Below are 27,123 nucleotides of genomic sequence, written 5' to 3'. Positions count from 1 at the left end.
ATCCGGGAAGGGCACAAAACGCAGTCCCAGCTGAATCTGTGCCTCTGAGGGCTACCTGAGCGCCGAACCTGAGTGGCTTAGACCGGGGAAGTGCACGCAGCCTAGGGCCGGCCTCAAACGGTTCCCGGCTGAGCATCGTAGAGCCGGACCGGTTTGTACTCCGTGAGAAGGGACAGGTCCAGCGGGGCTGAGACACTGTGTGCACACGACAGCGCTATTTGTTTGCAGCATCCCTCCTACCCACAGCGCGACTGAACTAGTGAGCCTAAAAAACCAGCATAAAGAAGAAGTTAAACAGAGGGAACCGCCTTGGAAGTGACCCCACACTGCCCACAACATCAGAGAAGGGCCAGATATATTTTTACTATTTTTAAAATCATCCCTTTTTTTTTTTTTACTTTTTTTTTTAATAGTTAAGTCTTCTATTTCTCCTCTAGTTTTTATTTCTATAACCTATTATTACTATTCAAAAAAAAATGACTTTTTTTTTTAAAGGCAAACACCATATACAGTCTTTGGGTGGTTATTGGTGTTTTCTTTTTTAATAATTCTTGTGGCTTTTTCTTTCTTTTCTTTTTTTTAATTTTTTCCTTTTTCCTTCTGCTTCTTTTCTTTAATATTGTATTTTTGAAAATCCAGCCTCTACTCTAGATTTTTAATCTTTGCTCTTTCGTTTTTGTTGTCAGTTTTGTACATTTAAAAACCCAAACTTCACTACCCAAGTTTACCTGAGAGCGAGATTACTGGCTTGACCACTCTCTCCTCCTTTGGACTCTCCTTTTTCTCCACCAGGTGGCCTCTGTCTCTTTTCTCCCCCTTCTCTTCTCTGTCCAACTCTGTGAATCTCTGTGTGTTCCAGACGGTGGAGAACACCTAAGGAACTGGTTACTGGCAGGATTTGTCTCTCTCCTTCTCATTCCTCTCTCTTATCCTCCTGGCCACCTCTGTCTACTTCCTCCCTCTCCTCTTCCCTGTATAACTCCGTAAATACCTCTGAGCGGTCCAGACTATGGAACGCACATAAGGAAGTGACTACTGGTTAGCTTGCTCTATCCTCTTTTGATCTCACCGCATCTCATTCCAGTCACCTCTAACTACCCCCTCCCTCTTATCTTCTCCTTGTAACTCAGTGAACCTCTCTGAGTGTCCCTCAATGTGGAGAAACTTTTCATCTTTAACCTAGATGTTTTATCATCAGTGCTGTATACATGGAGAAGTCTAGAGGCTACTGTAAAAATAAAACTGAAAACCAGAAGCAGGAGGCTTAAGTCCAAAGCCTGAAAACATCAGAGAACTCCTGAATTCAGGGAACATTAAGCAATAGGAGCTCATCAAATGCCTCCATACCTACACTGAAACCAAGCTCCACCCAAGGACCAACAAGTTCCAGAACAAGACATACCACGCAAATTCTCCAGGAACACAGGAACACACCCCTGAGCTTCAATATACAGGCAGCTCAAAGTTACTCCAAAACCTTTGACGTCTCATAACCCATTACTGGTCACTCCACTGCACTCGAGAGAGAAGAAACCCAGCTCCACCCACCAGAACTCCAATACAAGCCTTCCTAACCAGGAAACCTTGACAAGCCACTGATAGAACACCACCCACAGTGAGGAAGCTCCATAATAAAGAGAACTCCACAAATTACCAGAATATAAAAAGGCCACCCCAAACGCAGCAATAAAATCAAGATGAAGAGATAGAGGAATACTCAGCAGGTAAAGGAACAGGAGAGTTGCCCACCAAACCAAACAAAAGAGGAAGAGGTAGGGAATCTACCTGAGAAAGAATTCTGAATATTGATGGTGAAAATGATCCAAAATCTTGAAATCAAAATGGAATCACAGATAAATAGCCTAGAGACAAGGATTGAGAAGTAGCAAGAAAGGTTTAACAAGGACTTAGAAGAAATAAAAAAGAGTCAATATATAATGAATAAAGCAATAAATGAGATCAGAAACACTCTGGAGGCAACAAATAGCAGAATAACGGAGGCAGAAGATAGGATTAGTGAAATAGAAGATAGAATGGTAGAAATAAATGAATCAGAGAGGAAACAAGAAAAACCAATTAAAAGAAATGAGGACAATCTCAGAGACCTCCAGGACGATATGAAACACTCCAACATTCGAATTATAGGAGTCCCAGAAGAAGAAGACAGAAAGAAAGACCATGAGAAAATCCTTGAGGAGATAATAGTTGAAAACTTCCCTAAAATGGGGGAGGAAATAATCACCCAAGTCCAAGAAACACAGAGAGTTCCAAACAGGATAAAGCCAAGGCAAAACACCCCAAGACACATATTAATCAAATTAACAAAGATCAAACACAAAGAACAAATATTAAAAGCAGCAAGGGAAAAACAACAAATAACACACAAGGGGATTCCCATAAGGATAACAGCTGATCTTTCAATAGAAACTCTTCAGGCCAGGAGGGAATGGCAAGACATACTTAAAGTGATGAAAGAAAATAACCTACAGCTCAGATTACTGTACCCAGCAAGGATCTCATTCAAATACGAAGGGGAAATCAAAAGCTTTACAGACAAGCAAAAGCTGAGAGAATTCAGCACCACCAAACCAGCTCTCCAACAAATTCTAAAGGATATTCTCTAGACAGGAAACACAAAAAGGGTGTATAAACCCGAACCCAAAACAATAAAGTAAATGGTAACGGGATCATACTTATCAATAATTACCTTAAACGTAAATGGGTTGAACGCCCCAACCAAAAGGCAAAGACTGGCCGAATGGATACAAAAACAAGACCCCTCTATATGCTGCTTACAAGAGACCCACCTCAAAACAAGGGACACATACAGACTGAAAGTGAAGGGCTGGAAAAAGATATACCACACAAATAGAGACCAAAAGAAAGCAGGAGTGGCAATACTCATATCCGATAAAATAGACTTTAAAACAAAGGCTGTGAAAAGAGACAAAGAAGGCCACTACATAATGATCAAAGGATCAATCCAAGAAGAAGATATAACAATTATTAATATATATGCACCCAATATAGGAGCACCACAATATCTAAGACAAATGCTAACAAGTATGAAAGGGGAAATCAACGATAACACAATAATAGTGGGGGACTTTAATACCCCACTCACACCTATGGACAGATCAACTAAACAGAAAATCAACAAAGAAATGCAAACTTTAAATGATACAATAGACCAGTTAGACCTAATTGATATCTATAGGACATTTCACCCCAAAACAATGAATTTCACCTTTTTCTCAAGTGCTCATGGAACATTCTCCAGGATAGATCACATCCTGGGCCATAAATCTAAACTTAATAAATTCAAAAAAACTGAAATCATTCCAAGCATCTTTTCTGACCATAATGCATTAAGATTAGATCTCAATTACAGGAGAAAAACTATTAAAAATTCCAACATATGGAGGTTGAACAACACACTTTTGAATAACCAACAAATCACAGAAGAAATCAAAAAAGAAATCAAAATATGCATAGAAACTAATGAAAATGAAAACACAACAACCCAAAACCTGTGGGACACTATAAAAGCAGTGCTAAGAGGAAAGTTCATAGCAATACAGGCATACCTCAAGAAACAAGAAAAAAGTCAAATAAATAACCTAACTCTACACCTAAAGCAACTAGAAAAGGAAGAATTGGAGAACCCCAGAGTTAGTAGAAGGAAAGAAATCTTAAAAATTAGGGCAGAAATAAATGCAAAAGAAACAAAAGAGACCATAGCAAAAATCAACAAACGCAAAAGCTGGTTCTTTGAAAGGATAAATAAAATTGACAAACCATTAGCCAGACTCATCAAGAAGCAAAGAGAGATAAATCGAATCAATAAAATTAGAAATGAAAATGGAGAGATCACAACAGACAACACAGAAATACAAAGGATCATAAGAGACTACTATCAGCAGTTGTATGCCAATAAAATGGACAACGTGGAAGAAATGGACAAATTCTTAGAAAAGTACAACTTTCCAAAACTGAACCAGGAAGAAATAGAAAATCTTAACAGACCCATCACAAGCACAGAAATTGAAACGGTAATCAGAAATCTTCCAGCAAACAAAAGCCCAGGTCCAGACGGCTTCACAGCTGAATTCTACCAAAAATTTCGAGAAGAGCTAACACCTATCCTACTCAAACTCTTGCAGAAAATTGCAGAGGAAGGTAAACTTCCAAACTCATTCCAGGAGGCCACCATCACCCTAATACCAAAACCTGACAAAGACGCCACAAAAAAAGAAAACTACAGGTCAATATCACTGATGAACATAGATGCAAAAATCCTCAACAAAATTCTAGCAATCAGAATCCAACAACACATTAAAAAGATCATACACCATGACCAAGTGGGCTTTATCTCAGGGATGCAAGGATTCTTCAATATCTGCAAATCAATCAATGTAATTCACCACATTAACAAATTGAAAAATAAAAACCATATGATTATCTCAATAGATGCAGGGAAGGCCTTTGACAAAATTCAACATCCATTTATGATAAAAACTCTCCAGAAAGCAGGAATAGAAGGAACATACCTCAACATAATAAAAGCTATATATGACAAACCCACAGCAAACATTATCCTCAATGGTGAAAAATTGAAAGCATTTCCCCTAAAGTCAGGAACAAGACAAGGGTGTCCACTTTCACCGCTACTATTCAACATAGTTTTGGAAGTTTTGGCCACAGCAATCAGAGCAGAAAAAGAAATAAAAGGAATCCAAATTGGAAAAGAAGAAGTAAAACTTTCACTGTTTGCAGATGACATGATCCTCTACATAGAAAACCCTAAAGACTCCACCAGAAAATTACTAGAGCTAATCAATGAATATAGTAAAGTTGCAGGATATAAAATCAACACACAGACATCCCTTGCATTCCTATACACTAATAATGAGAAAGTAGAAAAAGAAATTAAGGAAACAATTCCATTCACCATTGCAACAGAAATAATAAAATACTTAGGAATATATCTACCTAAAGAAACTAAAGACCTATATATAGAAAACTATAAAACACTGATGAAAGAAATCAAAGAGGACACTAATAGATGGAAAAATATACCATGTTCATGGTTTGGAAGAATCAATATAGTGAAAATGAATATACTACCCATAGCAATTTACAAATTCAATGCAATCCCTATTAAGCTACCAGCCATATTTTTCACAGAACTAGAACAAATAATTTCACAATTGGTATGGAGATACAAAAAACCTCGAATAGCCAAAGCAATCTTGAGAAAGAAGAATGGAACTGGAGGAATCAACCTGCCTGACTTCAGGGTCTACTACAAAGCCACAGTCATCAAGACAGTATGGTACTGGCACAAAGACAGAAATATAGATCAATGGAACAAAATAGAAAGCCCAGAGATAAATCCACACACATATGGACAGCTTATCTTTGACAAAGGAGGCAAGCATATACAATGGAGTAAAGACAATCTCTTTAACAAGTGGTGCTGGGAAAACTGGTCAACCACTTGTAAAAGAATGAAACTAGATCACTTTCTAACACCGCACACAAAAATAAACTCAAAATGGATTAAAGATCTAAATGTAAGACCAGAAACTATAAAACTCCTAGAGGAGAACATAGGCAAAACGCTCTCCGACATAAATCACAGCAGGATCCTCTATGATCCACCTCCCAGAATACTGGAAATAAAAGCAAAAATAAACAAATGGGATCTAATTAAAATTAAAACCTTCTGCACAACAAAGGAAAATATAAGCAAGGTGAAAAGACAGCCTTCTGAATGGGAGAAAATAATAGCAAATGAAGCAACTGACAAACAACTAATCTCAAAAATATACAAGCAACTTATGCAGCTCAACTCCAGAAAAATAAATGACCCAATCAAAAAATGGGCCAAAGAACTAAATAGACATTTCTCCAAAGAAGACATACGGATGGCTAACAAACACATGAAAAGATGCTCAACATCACTCATTATCAGAGAAATGCAAATCAAAACCACAATGAGGTACCACTTCACACCAGTCAGAATGGCTGCGATCCTAAAATTTGCAAGCAATAAATGCTGGAGAGGGTGTGGAGAAAAGGGGACCCTCCTACACTGTTGGTGGGAATGCAAACTAGTACAGCCACTTTGGAGAACAGTGTGGAGATTCCTTAAAAAATTGCAAATAGAACTACCTTATGACCCAGCAATCCCACTGCTGGGCATACACACCGAGGAAACCAGAATGGAAAGAGACACATGTACCCCAATGTTCATCGCAGCACAGTTTATAATAGCCAGGACATGGAAACAACCTAGGTGTCCATCAGCAGATGAATGGATAAGAAAGCTGTGGTACATATACACAATGGAGTATTACTCAGCTGTTAAAAAGAATACATTTGAATCAGTTCTGATGAGATGGATGAAACTGGAGCCGATTATACAGAGTGAAGTAAGCCAGAACGAAAAACACCAATACAGTATACTAACACATATATATGGAATTTAGAAAGATGGCAATGTCAACCCTGTATGCAAGACAGCAAGAAAGACACAGATGTGTATAACGGACTTTTGGACTCAGAGGGAGAGGGAGAGGGTGGGATGATTTGGGAGAATGGCATTGCAACATGTATACTGTCATGTAAGAATCGAATCGCCAGTCTATGTCCGATGCAGGATACAGCATGCTTGGGGCTGGTGCACGGTGATGACCCAGAGAGATGTTATGGGGAGGGAGGTGGGAGTGGGGTTCATGTTTGGGAACGCATGTACACCCGTGGTGGATTCATGTCAATGTATGGCAAAACCAATACAGTATTGTAAAGTAAAATAAAGTAAAAATAAAAATTAAAAAAAATAAATAAAATAAAATCATTATAATTTACTCAGCATTTAACTTATATGCAAAATACATTATGTGAAATGCTGGGCTGGATGAAGCACAAGGTAGAATTGAGGTTGTAGGGAGAAATATTAATAATCTCAGATACGCAGATGACATCATGCTTATGGCAGAAAGCAAACAGGAACTAAAGAGCCTCTTGATGAAGGTGAAAGAGGAGGAAAAAAGCTGACTTAAAACTCAACATTCAAAAAACTAAGATCATGGCATCTGGTCCCATCTCTTCATGGCAAATAGAAGGGGAAACAATGGAAGCAGAGACAGACTTCATTTTCTTGAGTTCCAAAATCACTGCAGATGGTGACTGAAGCCATGAAATTAAAAGAAGCTTGCTCCGTGGAAGAAAAGCTGTGACAAACCAAGACAGTGTAATAGAAAGCAGAGATACTACTTTGCTGACAAAGGTCCACGTAGTCAAATTTGTGGTCTTCCCAGCAATCATGTATGGGTGTGAAAGTTGGACCATAAAGAAGGCTGAGTGCCAAAGAATTGATGCTTTTGAACTGTGGTGTTGGAGAAGACTTTTGAGAGACCGTTGGACAGCAAGGAGATCAAACCAGTCAATCCCAAAGGAAATCAACCCTGAATATTCACTGGAAGGACAGATGCTAAAGCTGAAGCTCCAATACTTTGGCCACCTGATGGGAAGAGCTGACTGGTTGGAAAAGACCCTGATTCTAGGAAAGATTGAAGGCAGGAGGAGAAGGGGACGACGGTGGATGAGATGGTTGGATGGCATCACTGACTCAATGGACATGAGTTTGAGCAGACTCCAGGAGATGGTGAAGGACAGAGAAATCTGGTGGGCTGCAGCCCATGAGACTGCAAAGAGTTGGCTGGACATGACTGAGCAGCCAAACAACAAATGAGCATTTATTACATGCTAGTTATTTTATGAAATTATAAATGAATTCTGATTTGAGGCAGTAAAAATCATCTCCAGATTAAGAATCTGAGGGGCAAAGAGGCTAACAGAAGGCATGATCAAGGAGGTAATCTACAGTAGGGCTGGGTATGCCTCAGTCCAAAATCCTTGATCCACCATCCAAAATCCAATGCACTTTCTATGTCCTAATCCAAAACTTCAGTTCTCAACTTCTTGCTTTCATGACTTTTTGAGTCTTATATAAAATCTTCAAAAGAATATATGTAAGTTGTTGCTATGGTCTGAAAGTCTATGCCTTCCTCCCTTTCATATGTTGAAAGCCTAACCCCTAAAGTGATGCTATGCAGAGGTAGGGTCTTTAAGGGGAGCTTACATCATAAATGTGGGGTCCTCAGGAATGGAAGTAGTGCACTCATAAAGGAGACCCCAGAGAGCTCCGTTGTCCCTTCTCTCATAGGAGAACTAGACAGAACATGGCCATAAACAAGGAAGCGGGCCCCAGAAGCTGAGTCAATCTGAGTATGATCTTGGGACTTTTGGCTCCCAGAACTGTGAGGAATAAATTTGTGTTGTTTGTAAGCACAGTATTGTGTTATAGTAGTCTTAACGGACTAAGGCATGAACTTAGTCCACTTTCTTTTAGCAAAACAAGATCTAGTCAAAAATTATTTTTAAAAAAGTAGATTCTCTCTGTTCTCTGCTAAATGACATCAGTTGTGTCCGACTCTGTGTGACCCCATAGACAGTGTGTACGAGGCTGCCCCGTCCCTGGGATTCTCCAGGCAAGAATACTGGAGTGGGTTGCCATTTTCTTCTCCAGTGCATGCATGCATGCATGCTAAGTTGCTTCAGTCGTGTCCGACTCTGTGCAACCCTATGGACAGCTGCCCACCAGGCTCCTCCATCCACAGGATTCTCCAGGCAAGAATACTGGAGTGGGTTGCCATTTCCTTTTATCTCCATGCAAAAACTGGAAGCAGAGATAAGAAAAGGAAAGAATAAAACCAACAGAAACCAGTCTATCCTTCTTTCGTCATTCTTGTGTTAAAATACTGACTGGGCACCTTCTTCGTATGAGGTACTATTTTCAGTGTTGGAGAAAGGGCACCCAGTTATATTCAAGATTCTCTGGTTGTGAGTCTCGGGTTCCTCACTTTTTTAACAGGGATAACCTGTGTTATCAGAAGGAATAAATGACATAGCATGAATAAAACTGCACAGGGTCGGGGCTGGTGCCTTTCCTCCTGTCTTTTCTCTTCACTCTCCTCTACATGAGTCCCTTCCCTCCATCTGCTCCTTTCTGGCTCTTTCACTCTCTTGGTGACTGAGCTGCCCTTCCTGAGGTTTTCGAGTAGGTGATTATGAGAGCTCCATGGGTATCTCCACCAAAATCTCAGCATTCTGGGTCTGTGTCACCTTTGTGGACCCAAGAGACTTACATTTAGTTAGAGTGAATTTTTTAAAGCATAAGCCCATAAACATATCGTGGGCTGGAGATCAGACAAGGTTCAGACCCTTACTAGGCATAGGGCCTTCAATACATCACTTACATTCTTGATACCTTAAATTCTGCATCTGTAAAATAGGCTTAATGTTATTTTTTGCCCAGTGTTAAGATTCCTGGAGTCACAAAACATACATAAAAGCACCTACAACTGGGTCAAAAATACAAATGTTTGAGACTAAACCTCAATAATAAGAGTACTAGCATTAATGGATACAAATGTGTCTGGCATGACACCAAGCAGGTTCCTTTATGTATATTCTCCAAACTTTGGAGTCTGGCCATGCCATAATACTTGAGTTTATTTAATTATCCTAATAATGTCAAGCATCTTATCATCCTTGTATAGCTTTTAACAGTAGTATTAATTTCCTTTTAGAAACATAATGAAATATAACACCCCTTAGGTGCAATGGTCTGAATATTGTAATCCTAACCCCCAAGGTGTTAGTAGGTAGCACCTTTGTATGGTCATTAGGTCATGAATGCTCTGAGACTTGTGTCCTCATAAAAGATGGCTCAAAGAGCTTCTTCATTTCTTCCACCAAACAATTTTACAAGGGGAGGTCTGCAACCCAGAGGAGGGCCCTCACCAGACAACGCTAGCACCCTGATCTCAGAATCCCAGAACTGTCAGAATCCATTTATGTTGTTTATAAGCTACTCAGTCTGTGGTATTTTGTTATAGCAACCTGAATGGACTAAGACAGTGAGTCAGACCTGATGTCATTTTGGAATCTCAGAAATACAGTGTTAGGAGCATCTTCCATATGGGAAATGGGGGCACTGAGAGGTTTAGACATTTGCTTACAGTTGTATGACTAACAAGTGGCCATTTGTACGACAGTGAGGTCAGGCTCGGTGACATCAGATTGCTGTTACCACAATAAATTGGTTTTTAAATATGTTTTATGAAAAAAGGCTTATAAGACTCAACTATACAATACGGAGAAGGCAATGGCACCCCACTCCAGTACTCTTGCCTGGAAAATCCCATGGACAGAGGAGCCTGGAAGGCTGCAGTCCATGGGGTTGCTGAGGGTCGGACGCGACTGAGCGACTTCACTTTCGCTTTCATGCACTGGAGAAGGAAATGGCAACCCACTCCAGTGTTCTTGCCTGGAGAATCCCCCAGGGATGGGGGAGCCTGGTAGGCTGCCATCTATAGAGTTGCACAGAGTTGGACACGACTGAAGTGACTTAGCAGGATACAATGCATAAGAATCATATATTGATTATACTTAATATAATAAGAGTTTTAGTTTTAGTGTTTATATTTTAAGGAGTATTTTATATTATTTATATAAAAAGTAATTTGAAATGACATTTAAAAGGCCAGTAAGTAGTGGATTCAAAGTGGTAAATATTATATGTATATAACATTCTTACTTATTCTCTTAGCTCAAAAGAAATTTCAGACAGAACCAAGAATGGAATGCTGATAATAAATGTATGAATTTCATAAAGATTTCTCTCTTAAAGTCTTTTATGGCTTCAGAGTAAAAGGTAAAAAATAACAGATGAACAAAGACTGTCTCATCATTCACTGAAGCTTGGACCTTAAATAAGTTGTCCATGTTTGACAAGATAAATAGAAATAGTCTTCTATCTCTGAATACTCCCATAATGATAAAAGGTGAGTGATTCCCAGCTTTTAGTGTATTTGACACATGTGGTATCACCCACCAATAAAGCATCCATAGATGTAAACTATCTGTATTTATCCCTTACACTGACACAGGGATGATGACAGTGCAACGTTGTAGTCAGGTGTGTTTCAGTTCAGATGCTGCCTCTACATTAAATAGCATTGAAATCCTAGGTAATCTGCCTTATAGCTTGATGCCCTCACCTTCCTCATTGCAATTGGAGACAGGTAACCTCACCACTTAGCTCTTTTATGGGTATTAAAAGAGACGCTACATGTGAATTTCTTAGGATATAAAAGCAATTAGTAAATGTTTGTACTATTATTATATTTGATGAATTCATCAAGGAAATACAGTATTTAAGAGAAATCAGACAAGATGCCTTTCTCTACTTTTTATTCCTTTATCACATAATTTTTAATGTCTTAAACTTTATATATTGAGTTCTATTAAATTATTTTTGGATAATTATTTGGCTCTTATAATATTTTTCCTATCTTTTCTACAGACTGAGCAATAGATTAAGATGCTTATTCTTTCACATTTTGCCAAGGTATTAATTACTTCAAAAACTAATATGTTTATTAAAGAAAGCAAAATTAAAAATATTAAGCCTGTCCTCCCAAATTAACTGCAGAAGCCCCAAAAGCTAAAATTATTGAGTTTTCCTCATTTTAATTTACTTTTTTAAATGATATAGTTATTTTGTATTATTTATGATTCTTCATGTACCATAATGTATAATAGATAGTTGCCTCTGTTATTATTATTCTTTATAAATTTAACCTAGGATTTATAGTATTTCCTCAAAAGGGAATAACCATAGTTTATTTAATTATTCTTCTTTTGGGGACATTTAGATATTTAAAAATTTTTTTTCCTCTAATAGCAATGCTGTGCTCCAATTACTTTGTTGATAACCTTAAACATAGAAAAAAATTAGTATTTACCTAAGATATATTACCAAGAGAATAATTATGGAGAATACATGCTAGAGCAACTGAAGGACTTCATTGTTACTTGAATTTGATTTCTAATGAAATTGTATGTTTACCTATCTTTTTAATTTAAATTAAATTTATTTATTTTAATTGGAGGCTAATTATCTTACAATATTGTATTGGTTTTGCCATACATCAACATGAATCCACCACAGGTATACACGTGTTCCCCATCCTGAACCCCCCTCCCTCTCCTCTCCCCGTACCATCCCTCTGGGTCATCCCAGTGCACCAGCCCCAAGCATCCTGTATTCTGCATTGAACTTGGACTGGCGATTCGTTTCATATATGATATTATACATGTTTCAATGCCATTCTCCCAAAGCATCCCACCCTCTCCCTCTCCCACAGAGTCCAAAATACTGTTCTATTAATCTGTGTCTCTTTTGTTGTCTCGCATACAAGGTTATCGTTACCATCTTTCTAAATTCCATATATATGCGTTAGTATACTGTATTGGTGTTTTTCTTTCTGGCTTACTTCACTCTGTATAATGGGCTCCAGTTTCATCTACCTCATTAGAACTGATTCAAATGTATTCTTTTTAATGGCTGAGTAATACTCCATTGTGTATATGTACCTACCTTTTAAAACTTGTTATATTTCTTCTTTTGAGAATTGTTATTCTTACTATACCCCTTAGTCTTTGTGTTCTGTTTCACTCATAGTTCTATAGAGTTTCTCACATCTTAAGTAGCCCTATCTTTTACCTTTTGCTTCTAAATAAACTATTTCCTATCATGTAACTGTCCTTTAACTGTCTTCTTTTTTTGAAACACATAAATCACATAATTTTCCCTTTATTTTTGGTTTGTAAGCTTAGCTAATTCCTTCCTTATTTCTTCATATTTTACTCCTGGGAAAGTTTTAATTCTAAAAGTCTCTGGAGAGTATCTCACATAAAATGTACACTGGTATGAAGATTAAATTATATTAAATTACTAAACATATTGCCATAAAAGTGAATTTAAAAATAAAAAAATCTTAGGCAAGAAGTAAATTGCTTGGAACAACATTTAGAAAAATCCTGTTCTAATTGCACACCTGTGAACTGCCTGTACTGTCCTTGAGCAATAAAGGCACACAAAACACTGATATTTTAGCAAAATATTTTAGTCTGAAGCACTGAACATAATTGGAATCTCCATGTAATTTTTGCAAAGGCTAAAAATGTATATTCATTTTTAATCAAGACAATACCATCATTTAGTTCCTTATTTAATTTTTAAAATTACTCATAATTTCTGAAGTGATTAAAAATGAAATGCTACAACACAACCAATTTCAGTTCACTGTCATATTCTATATTAATTATGAATAATAAAAGCAACCACATGCCTCTCACCAATTCAACCCATTAAGTAGTTTTCAGGCTTCTTTAAGTGTTCACTGATGAAAAATCAAAGCCAATGTTTTAATTATTTCTACCTTTAACTATTTAAAAAGTGACTACTTTTTAAAATGAAATTTAATATATATAAATTATTCTGAAGAAAAATAGTCTATGATGGTAACAGTAGAAAGTTATGGACTTTAAAGTTGAAAGAGCTGGATTTTCAAGTTCTTCTCCCACCATGGACATATGTTGAAAATTTCTGATCTGAGAGTCACTTGAAAATTCTGAACTTCTACTGTCTTAGCCAAATGTAATTGCAATCCATTCCTACCTCACAGAGGTTAAATAATGACCAAACAAGATCAGGGTCAGAAAACACTGGGTAAGATCAGAAAATGTTAAGACAAATGTAATAAGTTCTCAGGATTCTAAACTTATTGATAGTAATGATTTAAAAAAAAAAAAACAAACCATAATTCTAGCCTTAAAAATACATCACACTTCTCTGTAGGCCCAAGATGAAAAATGATCCGCTCTCATAATCTGGATGTACTTCAGTTTGGATGTATATTCCCTGTGTTTCTTAGCATCTAACTATGGTTCTAGTTCTATCCTTGAACTATTCCCAGACATATGCTATGCCTTCTGCCTCAAGCATTTTCTCTGGTTTAATGTTCTTCATTGCATCCTCTCTCTTCTACACTTTTGTCTAGAGAACTCCTGCTTATCATTTACATGCATCAGGCATAGCTCTCCTGCACCCTAGCCACCCAGGTCAAGTCCCCCTAGTTGACAGTGTGTCTCCTTTTAAAAACTAATTGTAATTATAATTAAATCATTATTTTTATAATTTGTGCCTCCCTTTCCAGTTTTCAGTCTACAGTGGAGCCTGTCTTATTCCCCGTTGTACCTTTATGACACTGGGGAGAATCCTGCTGCCCCTCCCAACCCCCACCCAAGCACAAGGATCTCTCCATCTCCCTTGCCTCTTGTTTGTAGAAAAGTTCAAATTTCTCAAGTTTCCTGAGTCACAAAAGAGCAAGCTCAAGTAGTTAATGATCAGGACAATAGAGTCACAGAATCTTTCCCTTTCTGATACACATTTTTGAGTTGTTTTACAGATATTATAACTAATTGCCCACTGAATTCTCCAGGCAAGAATACTGGAATGGGTAGCCATTCCCTTCTGCAAGGGATCTTCCCAACTTAGGGATTGAACCTGGGTCTCTCCTACACTGCTGGCAGATTCCTTACTGTCTGAGCCATAAGAAAAGCCCCAACTATAACTACTACCAGAGGGGAAAGCTACCTGAATGATGACCAGACCACAGCCATGGCATAGGCTGCTCTATCTTGAGCAGAACTAGCCTCGAGAGAAAGGAATTAACACTACTGTTCATAATAATTGATAACTCTGTGGGTGTTAGAATAATTGTAGCTTGCTCTGCTCATATATGCAAGCAGGCAACTAAGACTGTCAGCAAAGACATGCTATAGAGCCATGTCAACATCTCCTACTCTGAGAATATGGTGCCCTTATGTCAGCATGAAATTTCAGAAGACAGACTTTCACCCCGAATCTCATAGAGACAGAATAGTGTCTGACAAATGGGGATTTGTAAGACTCTTTTGCCCCTTTCCTGTTTGTTTATTTCTTTTCTGCTTAAACCTTATAGAAATGAGATCACTAGAACATTTAACCTCATTCCTGACTTATGCTCTACTGAATGCCCACAATACATTGCCTAACCTGTTGATTCTTTCCTAAGATTAAAAGAAGAATAAATGATTAAATAAAGAATGACTAGCTTTCTATGCCCAGCAGCCCCCTTAGCAATTCTGCAGGCAGACAACACAGGCAAGAGAACACCTGAAGAGATCATGAGGAGTCAGCTAGCCTGCACACAATGGAAAAAGATGCAGAGCTCGACCTCTTGCCTTGATGATTCTCAGAGACCCTTTCCCCCTTTCACCTGGAGAGGGTGGGATGATATGGCAGAATGGCATCGAAACATGTATAATATCATATAAGAAACGATTCCTTGCAGGATACAGGATGCTTGGGGCTGGTGCACTGGGATGACCCAGAGAGATGGTATGGGGAGGGAGGGGGGGGGTGGTTCAGGAATGGGAACATGTGTACACCCGTGGCAGATTCATGTTGATGTATGGCAAAACCAATGCAGTATTGTAAAGTAAAATAAAGTTAAAATTAAAAAATAAATAAATAAATAAAAACTATCATAGCTAAGCACAATCTTCTGAGCTGCTTTCAGGACATGAGTCTGCCTTCTCCCCAGATAGTCAGCCTTCTGATTAAAGCAGCTTTTCCTTTCTACCAGTACATGCCTCTGGAGTATTGGTTTTTGAGCAGCAAGCAGTCAGACCTGAGTCTGGTAACATTTATGATGCCTGATAAATACTGAGTCAGAGGAAGAAGATCAGGATGAGTCACTATAGGGACTTCCCTAGTGGTCCCATGGCTAAGACTCTGGTCCCAATACAGGGGCCCCGGGGTTTGATCCCTGGTCAGGAAACTAGATCCCACATGCCACAACTAAGAGTTCATAAGCAGCAACTAAAGATCCCACATGCAGCAATGAAGATCAAAGGTCCTGAATGCCACAACTAAGGCCCATCACAGCCAAATAGATAAATAAAATAAAATGTTAAAATCTTAAAAAGGACTCATCATTATATAGCTGAATCCTTGGAAATGAACATCACCGAGAGAAAGGATCAATAATAAAGAAAAGGAGGCTAAAGTCTTTGCTCCTAGAACATATGGTTAAGAGACAGATAGGAAAAGAAGAACCACCTAAGATCTACATAAAAAAGTACTTCTCATTAGAATTTGTCACAATCTGCTCCCTTTTAATTTTTTATGCTTTGGTGCTTAATATCTAATGACTAGATATCTGTCCCAGATTTATGCATAGTAGGTACCTTAGACATACTGATTTTAGTTTTTCAGTCTACATCAAATTTACTAGTATGTATTGTTAAAAAAAAAATTACAAAATATTCTTTCTGACAAAATGGTTTTTCAGTAATCCTTTAAAACACAAAACAAGACCAAGAAACAAGGAAGGACTTGTCTTGACTTTCATGTTTTCGGCAGAAGCTTCCTGTTGGAGCCAAAAGAAAATTTATAGAGAATCCCTTCACTAACAGGCACAGAAGAGACATCCAGGCACCAAATGCTCACTTATTAATAAATTAAATTCTCTAAAGACCAGATATGATTTATTTTATGCGGACATGGAAGTTCACTGTAAGCTTGAAGAGATATGAATACATTATACTAGTACCAATAGCATAGTTTGAAACATATTTCTTTTACATTCCTTAAAATTTCTGATGAAAGACCAGTGAGAAATTAAGTATATATTAGTAACAACGTGGAATATGAGTTGGCAAACACTTTGGAAGCCCATATCAATATTTTCACTTTATAGATGAATCTTAATCCCAGAGACTATACGTACCACATAGGCTACATTTAACTAACTTATTAAACCAGTTTTATAAATCTTCTTAGCTTTCTTTCCTGAAAGTCAACAAGACGAAAAAATGGCAATCTCTAATGTAATCCCTTCACCCAAGGCATAAAACTAGTGGGTTCAAAACACAAATAACATTATAATAACACTTTTAAATACTGCCTTCTAAATGCCATTGCAGTCACTATAAATTCCTATAATATCCTCTGTCTAGTCCCAACTGGATAGCATACTCTAAGTCACCTGTACCATTAATAAGCTAAAAAACAAACAAACAAACAAACAAACAAAAACCCACAATCACCAGGCAGAGCAAATTTCCAATAGAACAAAACTCACCCACCCTGGCATGTTCATTACCATTTGCAAAAACATTTAAAAAAGACTCAAAACAACATTTAACATTTCATTTACGTTATACAAATATTCATTTAACATTAATATTTCATTTAAACTTTTATTTTTAAGCTGAAATGTCATTATTCATTCAATCCATGGGCATAAATACCCTTAAGAATATTCACAACCAGTAAGTGGGAAAAAAAGTGATATAAAAACCATAGCATGTATCCTCTTGGACAAGGAGTAATACAAAATTTAACATAACAAATTTTCAGTCAGTTTGGGAACCTGTGTCCAAATCTAAAGTTAACTGAGCTCAGCATTTATTTTGCATTATTGTGATATGGTAATATGCTGGATATTGATGGTGCAAAAATGAAAAATAGGTCCTTCCTGTTAATTACCTCAGAATTTTCTAAGGAAGGTAAATATACAATTTCATTATAAATATTTACGTCCCCACAACCGCTCTCCAGCAGCCTAAGCCACCATCATTCTCGCCTATGAGACTGCAATCCAGTTCTCTTTGCGCTACTCTGATCCTTCTCTAATCCTGTCTCACCACATGGTTCCTTCTGTTGCTCTTAAAATAAAAAGTGAACTCCTTAGCTTGGTTACAAAAGCCTCCTGGGCTTGGGGGCTCTAGCTCTGCCTCCTCTCCAGTCTCATCTCCTCCCACCTTTCTATCAGGTTTAATAAGCTCTGGTCATAGTAGCCTCTTTCTTTGCTGTGAACACAAGCTTGTTCTTGCCTGTGACCTTTAAACTTTGTTTCTTTGTCTGAAATGCTCCTTTCTGGCTCTTCAAAGAGTTGCAAAATTTAAAATATCAGCTTGGATTTCAAATATCACCTCCTCAAAGATGTTTCACCTATTTGGTTTCAAGAATTCTTGTATTCAAGAATTCTTGGTTTCAAGAATTCTACTTCTTATCTTATCACTTTCTGAAAAGGACATCATCCTATTTATTACACCTACCTAGCACAACTTCCGTTCTGAAAATAGAACAGTGCTTTGCATCTTATACAAATTAAAATTAATAAAAACTCTTCGCTAAGAATTTTAAGTTGTGATTTATATGAATTTGACATTCTAAAACTGCACAAAAGGGCTGACAAATCCAAAATACCCATCTACCTACCCAGCCACCTTGTGTCTGCCTACAATAGATGCTTAGGGTCTATCTAATTGTGTCTATTTACAATGTTGTCAAAAGAAATGGAATATGTATTATAGGAGAAAAGCAATGACAGTTATCAAGGGATGCAAAATTTAGTTACTTACAACTAACTTGGGCAAAAACTTCATCTCTCTAGGTTTCAATCTACTGATTTGTACATCAGAGGTTACATTAGATAAATTTAAAATAACTTTTCAGTTCTAAACTTCTTCTAAATAAAAACTTTAATATTCCCTTAAATGCACATTTTAAAATAACTTGAGCACAGTGAGAAGGGAATATCAGGCTCTCAGTTATGGGTCATGTCCGTTTGTAGTTATTTTGCCTTAACTACTCTTTTTTGATGCCTCATTTTTTGACTCCTTTCCATTTCCTATTCCAGAGTGGGGAAAAATACTGACACTATCCATAAAAGCATATTTAATTATACAGTCATCTCTCCCTTAGAAAACAAATGTACCTCTAATAATGGCTATATGCCAAAAAATTTTAAAAAACCAGAGTACTAAGAAGAATTAGTTTTACACATTCACCTACAGGACATTTATCACTATTTTTCTAATAACTTACACAATAAAGAATCTATTGCATTTTCTGTTAAAACTAAATCAAAAAATTTCTCCTGCAAGTAATACTCCCTATTAACACTCCAGGAAAAAAAATATTCAGGAGAATATTGAAACATAAAAAATAAATTAAAAGATTAGTAGTGGGTAAAGACAGAAAAGTCTGAATAAGGGAGCTAATTCTTATAATTAATTAATAGTATTTTTTTTTCTAGTGGCATTTCAAATGAAGCAACAATGAAGGAATTGGTTGTGAAAAATCTAAATTATATAATAAAATTATGGGAAAGAAGCTTAGACGATGCACTAAGTAGAATTAGTTTGAGGTACAGAAAATGCAAGCAGAAAGATAGGATAAAAAAAAAAAAAAACTATTTCATAAAATGACAAGAGGTCCCTCAGCACTCCAAGAAAATAATCAGGGAATTACTTTAGCTCAGTAGGGGTACCCAAAATAGTATGCATGTGAAAATCCTAATTTAAAACACTTCATATAAGAAAACTTGAAAGAATAAATTCTGCAGTAAACTTAAATTAGTTGACTACCATCTTAACATGGCAATAAAATTGCATTGTGAAAGAAAGTCAGGGGTGGTGATGCAGTTAGTTGCATGAAATTACATGCTGTGCTATGCTGAAAAGATAAAGTATCATCACAGCCCTACATTTATAAACATATACACACAATATAAATAAACAAATGAACTGATGGTTAATTAAGTGCATCCTCCATTTAAAATTTTTCATTTTCCACACTCATAGCCCATCACTGATTCATTTTTACTAGCTGGAAAATGGGAAAAGGAATTTAATATCATACAAATATATTAGTTTTATTTTCTCAAGATATTTCATTCCCATTCATCTTTAAGTTTACTACCTGATAATAACTTAACACATCAAAGTCAATAGTGGTAAAAAAATTCTTTTTCCAAGGGATCAGCAAAAGTAAATGCTTCTCAGCTCCTTGAAAGCTACTGTAAATGCAAATTAGGTAGAAATCAGTACATCTTACCCAACACCAAACCAGCTGTATACATTGCCTCACGGAACACGTGACTCACTACTAAGGACAATGTGGAGTGTCACAGATTTGTTACATAAGTTCATTCTGGACTGGTTAAGATAAACTGAGGGTAAACCCAGTGAAAGACACATACTTTATAGTCTACAGTTTTTATCCTTGACCCCAATCTCAGGCCTTTAGAGGCTAGGGTACTTCCAAATCTTCCAGAAAGCAAGATTTTTGTGGCCAAAATATAAGCCTCTAAAACTTCAAAATATTACATTCAGTGAGCAATATATTTTCATTTAGAATGAAAAGAGAACTAATATTAATATTTTAATTATATACCATGCATCAGGCAAGGAGTGAGATGATTTGCTGATGAGATCTCATTTAAACTCCAAACTGAACTGGGGGGGTGGGGAGGGACTGAAAATACCTTTCACCACTGAAGTCCTATGAAAATAACTAACACATAAGTCATAGCCCTTGTTATCATGACTGCTTTGAACAAGAAGGCAAGAATACAGCTCAAGGCTATATCTGCAATGGCGAAGTCAATGTTCTCTCAAAGTATTCTTTACCAGTGCAACCTGAATCTCATATCAGCATTCACTGTAATTGTGGGGGACATGGAAAAAACTATCAACCACTCACCATAATGCATGTAACAGTTTCCTTTGGTGGGGTCCAGCTCAATAGCCTTCAAGAAGAACTTTTCAGCCTCACTCTTACGACCCTTGAAAAACAGAGAAAATGGATGATTCAGCAGCACATCGAGAGGGATTCTTCACCTCCTGAGCCCATATGAGGTAGACTAATGTCTACCTGGTATGCATCATCAAAAAGCAGTGCTTTGTTTTTACTTAAATGGGATGATTGAGCAGAATGTGTTGAGAGAGAAGACTGAAGTCAGAATCCTAGAAAACATCAAGATCAGAAGAGACAGAGTGAGTTCATCAAAGATGTCACAGAGAAGAACCAGGAGAGCAGAAGAAAAAAGGGAAAAAATGGTTTCACGGAAACCAAAAGGATGAGAGAGTTTTCAGGAATGGTGGGAAACGTGTTTTCATTTTCTATTTTATTTTTTCCCTTCAATTTACGTTGTCGACATTCATTCATTCATTCTTCCTTGTAAAGAATGATGATCATTTTAGCTTTTGAGATGATTTTGTCCTAATGTTTACTTTATATAGGAAGAAACTAAGTCACAATTTGTTGAATCTCAAGCAAATCCTTGCTGCTGTCAGTCAGGACTACAACATACATAAATCAGGATTTAGTCTAAAGCTAGATCTTCTCCCTAGCTACAGTTTTAAGTAAACATTAGCATCAATATCAGAAGAAAATAAGCAAAAAGTAGGAGCAAAGGCTTATATGTAATAAAGTGATTTTTCATGACTTAATAGCATAATACAGGCAGATTCTAAAACTAGACATTCTTTGCTGTGTTGTAGTTTCTGAACCAAAACTGCCTACAGAGTAACAAAAAGGGGGTGACTCATGGTAAGAGAAAAGTCCAAAGAAGACCCTTCCTAAAAAAGCCCTGTCCTGTATGGCAAGGGTAAACTGAAGATCTATGTTAGCTGGGTAGAAGCAAGTCATGGGTGGTGCCCAGAAGCTGTGGGTCTAAAGAAAAGAGAAACAATCTCATCTGATTGTTCCTTCTAATTCATACACTGTCTACCACATTAGCTTCATGTGATGTTTTTCTTTCCCCTTCACATACATATTTTTAAAACCACTGTTAAGGAGATAATTATTCCAAAGATAGAGGTATATGATTAACCTAATATTCTACATTTTATGCAACTTTGACTCATGTCTCCAAAAGACCTCTCCTTTCTGTTTATTCATTTTGCTTAAAAAGCTCATTCTGTTGCTCTTTTACTCACCCATTATTCCAGCAGCTAGTGATAACTATACGATCAGACCACTGACTTTCTCTTTCATTTTACTAACGATCCTAATGTCAACAACTCCTCTTTAATTTATAAGAAACATTTTGCCAAATATCCAATAATTAAACATTAAAAATTCTCCTGCGATATTTCTCAGAGTGTTTTAACTTCAAAGGAAAGCAAAAGCAAAATACTTGCTACACATATTACCCTTTTTTGAAGTTAGTAAGAATTAGCAAGAGTCTTACCAAGATAGGATCCCCTAAATGATTAAATAATTGTGATGATGTAGGCAGTCTACAATCTGAGTTAAGAGCACAGATTTCAGGAGGCAGAGCAGCTCTCACACTTTTGTAGCTAAATGACCCTTGGAGAATAATTTCATCTATAACTTTCTTTATTACAAAAAAGAAAGCAGGTAGAGCACAGAAGATTTTTTAGGGCAATGAAACTATTCTGTATAGTACTGTAATGACAGATAACATGTCATTCTACATTTGTCAAACACATATAGAATACACAGCACGAAGAGTGAACCCTAATGTATACTATGGCCTTTAATTAGTAATAATGTATCAGTACTGGCTCATCAGTTGTAACATGTACAAGACAAATTCAAGTTAACACAACCAGAGAAGTGTAGAAAGATAAGAGATTATATACCAATTCTACTTTTGTAAACCTAAAACTGCTCTAAAACGAGCATTTATTATTTTTTAATATGATGATAATAAAATCTATTTCATGTGATTACAGAATTATCTGAAAGGATACACATGAAGTATTGTTACAGTAGATAGGCAAATTCTATGCTTATAATAAATGTTAACTTATTTTATTTGTAGAGTGTTGTTATTGTTCAGTTGCTAAGTTGTGTCCAACTCTGTGACCCCATGGACAGGCTTCTCTGTCCTTCACTATCTCTTGGAGTTTGCTCAAATTCATATTCATTGAGTTTGTGATGCCATCCAACCATCCCATCCTCTGTTGCCCTCTTCTCCTCCTGCCCTCAAACTTTCCCAGCATCAGGGTCTTTTCCATTGAGTTGGCTCTTTGCATCAGATTATCAAGGTATTGGAACTTAAGCTTTCGCACTGGTCCTTCCATTAAATATTCATATTTTATTTCCTTTAGGATTGACTGGTTTGATCTCCTTGCTGTCCAAGAGATTCTCAAGAGTCTTCTCCAACACCACAGTTCAAAAGCATTAGTTCTTCAGTGTTCAGCCTTCTTTAGTGTCCAATAGTCACATTCATTCATGACTACTGGAAAAACAATAGCTTTGAATATATAGACCTTCATCTGCAAAAGTGATGACTCTGTTTTTCAATATGCTGTCTAGGTTTGTCATAGCTTTTCTTCCAAGGAGCAAGCATCTTTTAATTTTATGGCTGCAGTCACCATCTGCAGAGATTTTGGAGTCCAAAAAAATAAAATGTCACTGCTTCCACTTTTCCCCCTTCTATTTGCTATGAAGTGATGGGACAGGTGCCATGATCTCAGTTTTTTGAATACTGAGTTTTAAGTCAGCTTTTTCATTCTCATCAAGAGGCTCTGTAGTTCCTCTTCACTTTCTGCCATTAGAGTGGCATCATGTGCATATCTGAACCTGTTGATATTTCTCCCAGCAACCTCGACTCCAGCTCCTGATTCATCCAGCCTGCTATTTCACATGATGTACTCTGCATATATATACATACATAGTATGCAATAAAATACAGAGTTCTGAAAGACAAAGACTATATCTTGCTTTATTCAGAGCCTCAAAACACATGGTCAGTCTTTAAACCATCACTGGAAAATAATATACTAAGAACTTGCACAAAATAATAAAAGAAAGATACAAAATAAAAACTATCATTGGTAAAGAGCCTGGACAAATGTTTTATACAAAAATATAAAGGCATCTGTGAACTTTATTCCACTTAAGTTTTAAGGACAGAAGAGAAGAGAGTGGCTCACTTATCACTGTCACAGTAAACAGTGTAGTAAAATCCTTATGTGTACAATCCACTGGCAAAGCAGCAGTGGTGGTGGTTTAGTTGCTACGTCATGACCAACTCTTGTGACCCCATGGACTGTAGCTCACCAGGCTCCTCTGTCCATGGGATTTTCCAGGCAAGAATACTGGAGTGGGTTGCCATTTCCTTCTCCAGAGGATCTTCCAGAGCCAGGGACTGAACTCAGGTCTCCTGCATTGCAGGAAGATTCTTTACTGACTGAGCTAAAGCAGCAGTGTATAGCTTTAAAAAATAAATCAAAATTCAAAGGCCAGTCATCTCAGGTTACTCAAATGAACCAGGTTATTAAAAGACAGTGAGCCCTACCACCTCCTAGATGCAAAACAAATATATCGAAGGCCAGAACATTCTTTTTTTGTGGGAAATAGCAAAACGACTGAAGCAACTTAGCAGTAGCAGCAGCAGCAGCAGCAAACCACCAAGTAAAAACCCATCTTTCTACTTTGATCACTATTTAGTCAAGTGCCAAATTATGTGGAAAATAAAAGTCTCAGGAGAGTATATAAAATTTAAGATTCAAGCAGACGCATAAGCCAACCAAACACAAACATCACTGGATCATAGGAAGGGTAGTAGGGAGGTAACACTGAGTTTAATCAAGTTTACTCTTTTCACTATTACTGTTTTAGAGGGACTTCGGTTTAAAAAGCAGAAAAGAAGAAAACAATCATGTCTCAGCAGGTTTTTTTCTTGGCATCGTTTAGGTTATGTCAGCATTTCTACAAGCAAGCATTACGGAGTAGCCTCTGGTTATGCAAAACCCCTCATATCAACCATCCTTACTCATTGCGTGTATTGTTTGGGGTGTTTGAGAAAACCAAGAGAAAGGGACTGTGGTCGGTATGACAAATAAGGGAAATGTGAGTGGAGTGGCTCGGTTTCCACTGCGAGGTCTATGACTTATTGGCATATTCATTTGTTTTTTTAAGTTAAAATTTTATTGAATTCCTTGTGCTGTACTAAGTAGTACGGATACTCAACTGAACCACACAGAGTGTCCCTTCCAAGTCTGAGTTGCAGGACGTACATAGAAAACAAGTAACCCAATAAGCAAGGAAGTCAGCTAGAGAACTGAGTGCTAACAACGACTTTCTATGATTCTCACTGAGGGATCCGGCCTGGAGCTGAACCAACCTCTGTTTGAATCTTGCTGCCTCTATTTATTTATCTGTGTGACTCTGAGTATCTTTTGTAACATCTCTGAACCTCTTTTACCTCACTTGGAAAAATGAACATAATACCAATTTTGAGGGGTTGCTAAAAATTGTTAAGTCAAGTGGAAATTACTGGTTTCAGCAATTTTATATAATCGTCTGAGATTTTTATTTTCCTCATAATTTGGCACTTGAGTAAACAGTGAGCAAAGGAGAAAGATGGGTTTTTACTTGGTGGCATAAAAAGCTCTGACATTCTTTGATTTTTCTCCTATCTCCTCAAAAAAAAAAAAAATCATTATTTCCACCTTGAAGGCTGCTATCTGGTTCCTAATTACCAAAATTCAAAAATACTTTGTAGAACTTTATGTCATGGTAGAAACTAAACTTCATAATTTTCCTATAAAATGTCACCCATTCCTATCACTTTCCCCTTCCTCCAATAAAAGACTCTTCCAGCTCACATCTTTAATGTTACTATAGATTTCAGATTTCCTGACTTACTTGTCAACTTTGCAGCACTTTACTGAGTATGAAAAACACAGACTCAAGATTAGTGTCATTTAAATTCACGAAAAAAAGTATTCTCAATCAGAACTAGTCTTGGCCAGGTCCTCTTCTGATTGGCAGCAGTAAAACATACACATTAATGTAAATATTCAGTAAAGTTTAGATAGCCTGTTCTACAGCATATAATTAGTTCACAGCACATTTATTTTGTTTTCTAATTAAACTGGATGCTACCTTCCCTGCTCAGAAACAGGCACCCACCTGAGCAGGTATACAAGGTAAACAGTATCTCTTTCGACAGCTGATCAATGCTTTTTCCAACTACGAAATAAAGGAATATAAAAATAGATACTTACATAGTAATATTTACACATACACAATTCCTCCCAAACCTGGAGTTAAGGACAAAGTAGGACTTAAGGCAGCACTCAGGAATATTAAACATGCGAGAACTATATACTATTAACGGCTTCAGCTTGAACTGTCTCATTTTTAAAGGTTAACCATACACCAATTTTTTTACTTATTTTTAGTAGCAAATCACTCATTACATCTACCACCCTACACACAAGTGTGTTTTGATGCCACACCTTAGAAGTGCTATTTTACTGAATGACCTGAAAATATCAAGATTCTACATTCTTGCATGTATATATTTGTAATGTAAGTAGCAAACTAATCTTGTCCTCTAAACTAGATTACTCCCTTAAGACTTTACTTTTTCATCTATAGCCATCCAAATATTCTATAAATATAATTATCAGTCAACAAATGAACAGGCCACCACTATTTTCTCGTACATAACTTAATAGCATATAGTAACTCTTTAGTTATTCACGTGGTCATATTTTCAGTAACCTACAGAGCTATGAATAAAGCAGTAATTTCTCCACTTTACATGTGGAAACTGTCACACGAGCCAAAGTCTGTGCTGTGCTGTGCTTAGTCGCTCAGTTGTGTCCGACTCTTTGCAACCCCATGGACTGTAGCCTGCCAGGCACCACTGTCCATGGGGATTCTCCAGGCAGGAATACTGGAGTGGGTTGCTGTGCCCTCCTCCAGGAAATCTTTCCAACTCAGGGATTGAACCCAAGCCTCCTGATAAACCATAAAAAGTGGTCCTCAGACTAGCCTGATTCTCATCCAAATATTCATATCCCAATAAGGGATTACTTGTGTCTTCAGCATTGGTAGGAACACCAGTTGCGGCCGTGGGTGTTCAGTCGTATCCAACTTTTTTGCAATCCCATGGACTATACAGCCTTCCAGGCTCCTCTGTCCATGGGATTCTCCAGGCAAGATTAAGTGGGTTGCCATTTCCTTCTCCAAGGACCTTCCTGACCCAGGGATCAAACCCCTGTCTTCTGCATCTCCTGCACTGGCAGGCAGATTCTTTACCACTGAGTCAACTAGGCAACCCAGTAACATCAGTTGGAATAATACAAAAATTAAACCAGAAGATTTTCCTTAGGTTGCCCTACTCCTATTTAGACACTGCTTTAAGTTTACTATAGATGAGTCTCTTTCTGCAATTGTGATCCAGCAGTCACTTTCATACATTTTGTGTTTGAGGGAATGTCTGACGATGATAATGGTTGGTCATTCGTTCAAATGTGTATCTACATAGACAAGAAATAACAAAAGGAAGCAGCCTATAAAATGGATCTAAAAGCTCA

General features: G+C 37.2%; 1 protein-coding gene across 1 annotated transcript in view; it reads right to left on the bottom strand.

Annotated features, from left to right (window-relative positions):
- TMTC2 (transmembrane O-mannosyltransferase targeting cadherins 2) overlaps positions 1–27,123 on the bottom strand; it is a 429,922-nt gene that overhangs the window by 85,220 nt on the left and 317,579 nt on the right. Inside the window, exon 9 of the mRNA XM_052641014.1 lies at positions 20,519–20,600. Coding sequence (XP_052496974.1) covers positions 20,519–20,600 — 82 coding nt within the window. The remainder of the gene's footprint in view (positions 1–20,518; positions 20,601–27,123) is intronic.

Source organism: Budorcas taxicolor, chromosome 5, assembly GCF_023091745.1.
Source record: "Budorcas taxicolor isolate Tak-1 chromosome 5, Takin1.1, whole genome shotgun sequence".
In the NCBI taxonomy this organism is placed as follows: Eukaryota; Metazoa; Chordata; class Mammalia; order Artiodactyla; family Bovidae; genus Budorcas; species Budorcas taxicolor.
The sequence above is the reverse complement of the archived record's forward strand: the minus strand, read 5'-3'. Positions and strand labels throughout refer to the sequence as shown.